Source organism: Rhamphochromis sp. 'chilingali' (assembly GCF_963969265.1).
Source record: "Rhamphochromis sp. 'chilingali' genome assembly, chromosome: 4".
NCBI classification, from domain to species: Eukaryota; Metazoa; Chordata; class Actinopteri; order Cichliformes; family Cichlidae; genus Rhamphochromis; species Rhamphochromis sp. 'chilingali'.
The window spans coordinates 41,732,641-41,740,764 of record NC_137948.1 but is presented as its reverse complement, the minus strand read 5'-3'; the positions used below and the strand labels follow the sequence as shown (position 1 = coordinate 41,740,764).

General features: G+C 42.8%; 2 protein-coding genes across 3 annotated transcripts; one reads left to right on the top strand and one right to left on the bottom strand.

Moving 5' to 3' along the window:
• Positions 1 to 752: 752 nt before the first annotated feature.
• On the top strand, positions 753 to 6,421 carry cUnh6orf120 (chromosome Un C6orf120 homolog). Of its 2 annotated transcripts, none has more exons than XM_080881422.1 (2): positions 753 to 877; positions 4,182 to 6,421. In XM_080881422.1, the coding sequence occupies exon 2, from the start codon at positions 4,216 to 4,218 to the stop codon at positions 4,771 to 4,773; it is 558 nt and encodes a 185-aa protein (XP_080737548.1). In that variant the 5' UTR covers positions 753 to 877; positions 4,182 to 4,215; the 3' UTR covers positions 4,774 to 6,421. The 2 variants fall into 2 exon arrangements, with proteins under 2 accessions (XP_080737548.1, XP_080737549.1); XM_080881423.1 differs by lacking the exon at positions 753 to 877 and adding an exon at positions 896 to 1,633.
• A 766-nt stretch (positions 6,422 to 7,187) lies between these two features.
• Positions 7,188 to 8,051, bottom strand: mrpl21 (mitochondrial ribosomal protein L21). The gene has a single exon (XM_080881421.1). It carries the CDS (start codon positions 8,015 to 8,017, stop codon positions 7,430 to 7,432), a length of 588 nt encoding a protein of 195 aa, XP_080737547.1. The 5' UTR covers positions 8,018 to 8,051; the 3' UTR covers positions 7,188 to 7,429.
• Positions 8,052 to 8,124: the final 73 nt, after the last annotated feature.

The window sequence follows — 8,124 nt, the reverse complement described above, 5'->3', positions numbered from 1 at the left end:
ATCCAGGCACTAGAAACCTAAATGACAAAAGGACGTATGATGGCAAAGCCGCGAGATACAGAGGTAGAGCAATATGGGATAGAGACTAGCAGAGTAGAGCCTATACATAGCTGTTCTACATTTTTATGGCATTTTAAACTATATTAATATTGTCTGCATATTTTAAGCCCTTTGGCATCAAGGTTGAAAGGTTGTACACTATTCAAAAGCACCAGACCTACTGAGTCTCAGTGCAAAGCATTTTAAGTGTCTTCCACTTACCTAGTCATAGGGTGAAAGGCAGGGTACACCCCAGACAAGCTGCAACTGCATCGCAGGGCTGACAGATATTTAACCGCTGGTGCTGATTACTGCACCACTGTACCAGCCTTTTTATTTGCAAATTTATTCTTTCAGTTTTTTTCAGTTTCTTAAATTTCTATACTCTCTGTTTTCCATACTTATGGCTGTGGGTCATTATCCCATATAGCATAAAAGAAATACACCCTATGTGTTTAATATGTTTAAGGAAAAAGAATATATTGCATATGTATGGCCTTAAAGTGACCTAAAGCACTACCTGAAATAAAAATGAGTAATTTAATCTGGCCTCATTATCTGTTTGTCATTCAGCTGAGTCGCAGTTTAAAGAGAAAAAAAAGGTTCGCTGTCTAGGACTAAATCCATGTGTGGAAACGGGCCCATTTTGAACCTGTTCATTTGCCACCTTTTCTAAAAAATACTTGGAGCTTTTTTGGCTACTGATGAGCGTCACCTTCACAACGGCCGGTAGGTGGCGTGAGTGCGCGCTTTGCGGTTTGTGTAGCTGAAGGAAAAGGAAATGATGAAGTGAACTTTGCTGCTCAGTTGAAGATGCTGCTCAGGAAATGACAGCTGTGTAAGTAAACTAAGTGCACTGTTAACTGATCCATGAATATCTTTATATTAATCTATTCGTAACTTGATCTTTAGGCATTGAGCTAACCCCCGGCCTCCAGCTTATGTAAACTCCTGAACGTGTTTGGCTAAAGCTAAACAGGCTACGTGCAACGGTAGCTGCGTGATAGCTAGCTGCTTTAAGAACTTGCTAACCTGTTCAGTAAGTCAAGTAGCAATGTGTTTTTGTGGACTGTTTCTGAATGATACAGTTGGAGGTAACTGGCATAGTCTTTAACAGTACGTCTGTTTTCATTAAAACATTTTTACTGCTGGGGTTGTACAGGTTGAAACTGCTATTCTTAGCTGTTAGCGACGTAGCATGCGGCAGGTTCAGCCGTTACAAAAAGCTCTTTGTTTAATTTATCAGACGTATTAATGTCAAAATCCCTGAAACCTTTTAAGGCTGCCCCCTCCCAGTCTTGGTGTTTATTTGTTAATAAAAATGTAGTTAATGGTTAAAGTTGGTTGATTGGTGTCAGAGGTGAAATGGGGAGCAGGTGGTTATTTTTAACCGTGCCGAGAGGCTCTCAATCGAAAACTATCCGGCTTCTTTAGTCATGTTTCACTGAGCTGTGAGGAGGCGGCAGACGGTTACCGCGTTACTTTCTCCGCATGTTTCTCCCGAGTATATTCAGTTTTTGGCACCAAAACTACAGGCGTCCTTTCTGTTCTGGAAACCAGTTTGTCATGTCTTTTAATGAATGGAAGAACTGAGGTGGGTTGACCGGCATGCTTTGCTGTCGTGTTTTTGTAGTTTTGACTTCTCATTCTATAGTCTTTATTTTTGTTTTATGCGTAGCAATTGTATTTTACGTGTACACTACCTCACATCGGGTGTTAGGTTGTACTTTAATGGATAATTGTTTGTCTTACACATTTTTCCTGAAATCAGCAAATCCCCTAAAAATGGCAAACATTCCTTAATTAATCTCGCTAACAGCTGTGGATTTATCTTGTCCGTGTATTCGATGAATCTCCTTTAATAGGACAGTGGTGGAATAACAAAGTGAACATTTGCTGTGATGGCTCTGTTACAGCAGGTAACTTATTAACTGTACATAATAAAATGAGATGAAGCAGACTGTGTATTGTTAGATACGCTTCGACGGGCTTTGTAGTGTAGGACTAATTGATTATTTGCTTTGCCTAAAAACAGGTTAGGGTGATGGGATGTCAGTAAGAACCTGCAAAACGTGGCCAGAAACATGTTAATCAATCTACATGTTGTATTAAATGGAAAGTGACTACTGAGTAACATCCTGCTAACAAAATGAGACGTTTCCTGTCAAACAAACCATGTAATGATTAACTTTGACACCCTGCACCACAAGATGGTATTTTTAAAACGTCTGGAAGACAGCTATTTTTTTCCCCATAAGTGCTATTAAAAACCTAAGATTTTAGTCATACCTAACTTATTCTTATAACTCTAACAACTAAAAGAGATGTGAATAACGGTGTACAAGGGTTATCAGAATATGGCTGTTGACTTATTAACTATCAAAAATTTAGATCCTAGCCTTATATTATGTAAAAATGCAATGCTTTTGACATATCTTTACTTATTCAAGTGGGACATTTTTGGGGGGCTAAATCAACCTTCCACTTTATTTTGTTTATCCAGTTTGGGGTTGCAGGGGCGGGGGGCTATCCCAATTGTTATGGAGCAAAGCAAAAGGTATACCGTGGACAGGTTGCCAGTCTGTCGAAGGGCCAGCACTTAAGACAATCTGTTAGCCTGACAAGCCTGTCTTTGGACTTTGGGAGGAAGATGGAGCATCCCAGAGAGAACCCATACAGACGCAGGAAGAACATGCAAAAGCCACACAGAACAACCAAGGCAGGATTTTAACTCGGGACATTGTTCCTGTGAGGAGACGGTTCTAACCACTGCATTGCAGCCTGCATTTCATTAATGTTTTCTCTGTTTAATAATTGCTCAGTCCATGCTTTCTTGTCAGCCAAGGTGGTTCCCAAATCCTGCTTCCTGTCTCATTTCAAAAATGGTGTGGCAAAAAGGCAAGATGGCAGCTGGTGGTGTTGAAGCACAGGCCCCGTGCTCTCAGTGTGATGGTTAGCCTAGCGCCTATCCTTGGCTTCACTGACAGTCCTCGGCTATTTTATATGCAAAGAGACGCTTTCCTTGTTGCCCAGGCTTCAAACATTATGGGATTGCGGGAAAACAACTTTCCAATATCTCTCCCTGAAACTGAAATATTGGTGTGTTTGCAATGTAGGCAGTTTTGGGGTGCTTCTTTATTATTTTGGTGCTTATTTGGACTTTTTTTTTTTAGTACTGTGGGCTTCCCATTGTAATACACATTAAATTGACAAGCACGGAGTGCGTGAGTTCCCTTCAGGAGTGTGCTTGACCTTTCCACTTAGAGTTTGAGATAACTGGGTTCAAGGGGTATTGAGTTAGTGAATTCCTGAATCCAGATGGGGGTTTGACCCAGTAACCATGTTTTATTTTGTTGCCAGAGAACACACTGGCTTGCAAGCCAAGTAAAGAACAAAAAACCTGAATCCTGGGCAGTCCCCTACAACTTCACCACTGTACCACCTTTGGCTGATTTAGCTGTAAAGGCAGCTTTCATCATGGCGGAGAAATGACTGTAACTAAACATCCCATTGTGCCAGCAGTTGTCGTATTCAGGCTTTTGAAGCAGGCAGTTTTCTGTGTGGTAACCTTATTACAAAACTGCAATCATAATGTGTTTTACTTGACTAAATTGTGTGATGGATACAACTTTTCTGTTTTGGGCTTTATATGTATGTGTGTGTGAGAAGCCTTACTTGACACTGACTTGCAGACACTGTGATTCTACATATTTTAATGTATGTTTTTCTCTTTTTTGAATTTCGTGACTCAGGCAGCTGTTTAAATGGCACACATCTCCAGCTTATGCGTCCACTTTTTGCTTCCCTATCCTTTCAAAACTAACTAATGGGGGCTCTCTTTTATGATGCTTTGTGGTCTCACTTCCCCCTCCCCATTTTGCTAATGGGTAAATCAGTTAACCCATGCATAAAGCACTGTTGATCTCTTCCCGCTGAGCCTACATTAAAACTGCCTTTATTCAGTCAGTTTCTGCTGCCTGCCTATTGAAGACGGTTTGTATAGCTCCTCTCTGTTCAGCTCCCCTCTGCTGCTGATTTACAAACAGCTGGCTGTGACAGCAGTTGGAGTTGGTTGTACTGACTTCTGTAGTTCTGAGCAGCAGTTTAGCCTCCTGATCTGTGTGTTGTTCATTTTTTTTCAGGCTGTCTGATGACTGACTGACAGATGCCTTCACCATGAAGCTGAGTTGCAGCGCGCTGGTCGTCGCCCTCCTGCTGTCCCAGGCCAGAAGCTTCCTGAGCCCCTCAGAGGATGACAGCTTCCCTGAAGAATGGGTGCTGCTCCATGTGGTTCAGGGCCACATTGGGGCCGGAAACTACAGCTACCTACGCCTCAACCACGACGGCAGAATCATCCTCCACATGCAAAGCCTCAAGGGAGACGCAGACCTGTACGTGTCAGATAAAACCCTGCACCCGAGCTTCGACACCTACAAGCTGCAATCAGCCACCTGCGGACAAGATGTGGTGGTGGTCCCCGGGGACTTCACAAGGCCTGTGGGCATCGGCATTTATGGCCACCCGTCCCACCAGGAGAGTGAGTTTGAAATGCGAGTGTTCTACGATCAGACTGTGTCCCAAGACCCATTTGATAAGGGCTCTTACAACTCAGAAGGTGTACATAAGGAAAAGAAATCTGCTCATGCTACAGAGGACGACTTCCAGGAGGAAGAGTCCATCTTTTGGACTATTCTGATCGGACTTCTGAAGATTATACTTGAGATTTTGTTTTGAAAATCACTGTTCATTGCTGTGACAGCAGGAGGATATTCTGCCATGGTACATTAGATTCCTTTCATTTTGTGAGGGTGAAAAAAATGTTGCACCAAACCCCAGGGAGAGTTCTGACATTTAAACAATCAAACCTACAGACTTGGTAAACAGCAAAGTCAGATTTACAGCACGGAATTCACCAGCGAAGCCTGACCAGTCAGAAAATGTTTCACAAAGTGTATTTGGTTTTAGCTACACTAAAAGAACACAAGGGGACTTGTTCTGGAGTCTTGAAAGGTATATATGGAATAAGAAGTTTCTTTATGCACATAAGTCAGTCGCTAGAACCATTCTTCCTTTTCCATTGCCCAAAGTCATAAAATTATTAAAAATATCAAAGAGAGAAACTGCAGTGAAGACACAAATAGGTTCTAAATTTGAGCTGCTTTGAGGCTTCAGCACTTTGGGATACGCCCATGCTATGCTTCAAAGAGAAAGTGTTAACTCTTATACTGTCACACTTGGGAGAGACATTGAAATGCTTCCTTTATTTCATGCCTCCACACGTCTGGTCGGTCTGATCTTGTAAAATGTTCTTAGAATTTCTGTTTTTAGGAAGTTACAAAGCATTGTTTATCACAGCAATCAGAAGCAGGGTTCCCGACACAGTGTTATTCCCACCGTGTAGGAAAATGATGGTGTGTGTGCGCAGGATTCTTAGGGGGAGTTTGAACTAAATTAACTCGATGGTTAATAGCAGTTTGCAGGATCTTTACTTTAGCTGCTACTTTGAAGCTGTATGATCTCTTCTTTTAAACTTAATTTTACCCAAAGCAAAGTTTTCTGTTTGATTATAATTAGTTTTTTTCCCCCCACATTCGCACATGCAGCAGACTTTGGAAAATGAGAGAACCTCTGTGTGTTTTTGGTTTTTTTCCTCGGTGCACAGAGGATCTTTGTCCAAAACTGCCAAACTGTGCCCAACACCATAATCAACAGTATCACAAAGTTTTGAGGCCTAATTTTCACTTAATGCCACTGTTAAGTTAAATGCGTATGTGCTGCTCTGGTGTGGTTACATTGTCCGACTTGACCAGCTGTCACTAATTCTTATACCATGATCTATATGTCTAGTTTTTGTGCACAGATTCAAACCGTAGGTCAAAAACTGGCTGGGCTTCACCTCGCTGACGAGTGATCTTTCAGCTAAGCAGCTTCTCCTAAAATCCACCACACTTGACTTCCAAGCTAATAATACTTATTTGATTAGTGTTAAACCAAACCCCTTAATTTGAAGTCTACTGAGGTCACACTGTGCACAGGGTTGTTGTTTCCTTATTGCTCAAAGGTGGAGGGATCACGTTAAACACATCCAAAGTCATCGGTTAGCCTCGTAGTAGCTTCAGCTTAACATTTCTCTCTACAAGACGACTACAATTTGTGCACATTCAAAGTGTAGTCAAAGCTGGTGTAGAGCTGCAGGAGTGACACAGTAAGTCAACATTTGTTGTTTCCTTTCTGTATCAAGATTGAAATGATCGACTAGCCCCCCCCTCAGCCTGTGAATGAATGAACACCACCTGTCTGTCTTAACACAGCTCAGCACCATGTGAGTTCTGTGGTCAAATATACTGAGCTATACAGTCAATTTGAGAACAGAACAGATTTTCCTTAAAGCAGATCATTCAACGTTTTTTTGCTGTTTAAGGATGTTTCATTGATTTGGACTCACACAGGGAACATGTGTTTGTGATGAGATTTCTACCAATCTGTTAACATGAGTAGCAGCATTGTATTTAGTTTGATCGCTCACTTTTGTTGTTTTTGCCTGTTGGACAAACTCCTCATTTAAACATCACCTCCAGCGCTGGAGTTCAGTTCTGAGTAGAACTTTGTTACCCTCTGAGCAGAAATGTTCAACAGTGCCTTCAGATCGATCCTCTGAACATCTGTGGAGCTTTCTTGTTCCCAGAGGCGATCTAGTCAGGTTTCACAATAAAATTAGAAATTGTTTTAAAAACTTGTCACATGACTGTGTTTCTTAAGTCATTGAAACATGTTTTATGTTTTATTTATTCTAACTTTTACATCAGAAATACCAGTAATTGTTTTATAGCATAAGCTACTTTAACATAGGTACACATATCACCTCAGGTTGGGAACCCTGCATTTAGGGGATTGGTTTTATTAAATTAAATGTTTGTATCAGCTGAGTCTCAAAAGGATGACATAGGTTCACAGACATTCTGGTCAGTGTGGGCAGACCCACTTTATCTTCTCTCTATAAATCACGATCTAGGCTAACGGTGGACTTACTCTGGTTATTCTGTGGGTCCTTGAGGAAATAGAGGGGATTTTCCCCCATTGCAGCTACACTAACTTCAACCCTTTGTAAAGTTTTGTGTTGTAAACTCAGATTTAATCCAAACCCTCAGTACATGTTGGAAACAAAGCTTTAATACATCTCCTCACAGGTCTGCACTATATATTTACAGGAGTACAACCCAGTGAACAGCTGCTCAGCGTATTACTCAAATGTTCAGCTCCTCGTTTCAAACCAGTCAGAGTCATGAGCATATAAGCTGACCGCCACAAGTTTGTTTACATGTTTGAAACCAATAAGAAAAAATAAACCGCGGGTCAGAGAGTAGAGTCTTCCAGTCCTGTGTCATCAGCTTCATGTGAGTCTGGGGGCCAGCTCGATGCCGTTGATCCTTAGCACCGTCTGCGGCTGGATAATGATCCTTTTGCGCTGGAACCGGTGTCTCTTCCAGAAACGCATGTGGACTTTGGGCCAGGACTCGGTCTTTTCGATTACGGTGGCCTCGACTCTGACCAGCTCCTTCCCCAGAAGAGGCCTACCAATCAGGGTGAAGTCCTCAGCTCCAACCAAAAGCACCTTCTCCATGCGGATACGCTCCCCGCACTCCGCCTCGATGTGGTTCTCGATCAGGATCAAGTCTTCACCGGTGACCTTCCACTGGCGTCCGGCGAAGTGCACCACCGCGAAGAGCCGGCCGAAGTCCCGAAGGTTGATCCGCTGGTTTACGGTGCTCACCACAGCAGCGTGTCGGCTCTGCTCTTCTTCCGCCGAGTACGGGCTCGGCTGCTCCGGCCACGGAGGCCTGGAGAGCGAGGTCCAGGGCATCAAGTCTCCACTAGCAGAGCTCTGTGTTCGGATGGCAGCGGGGGACAGGACATGGTGTCTGGGTAGTAACATTCTGCATGTCCTCCACAATCCGGCGTACGCCATGCTCGCCGACATCTTGACAGGAAGTCGTCTGGTTCCAACTGCGCAAGCGTCACGTTACAGTCACCTGACACTTCTGCCTTCAAAAGCATCCTTTAAAAACTGGAAAAAGGAAACTTTTC

Coding starts and splice junctions, on each gene's coding strand:
- mrpl21 (XM_080881421.1), bottom strand. CDS start 8,017: ATGTCGGCGAGCATGGCGTACGCCGGATTGTGGAGGACATGCAGAATG.
- cUnh6orf120 (XM_080881422.1), top strand. CDS start 4,216: ATGAAGCTGAGTTGCAGCGCGCTGGTCGTCGCCCTCCTGCTGTCCCAG.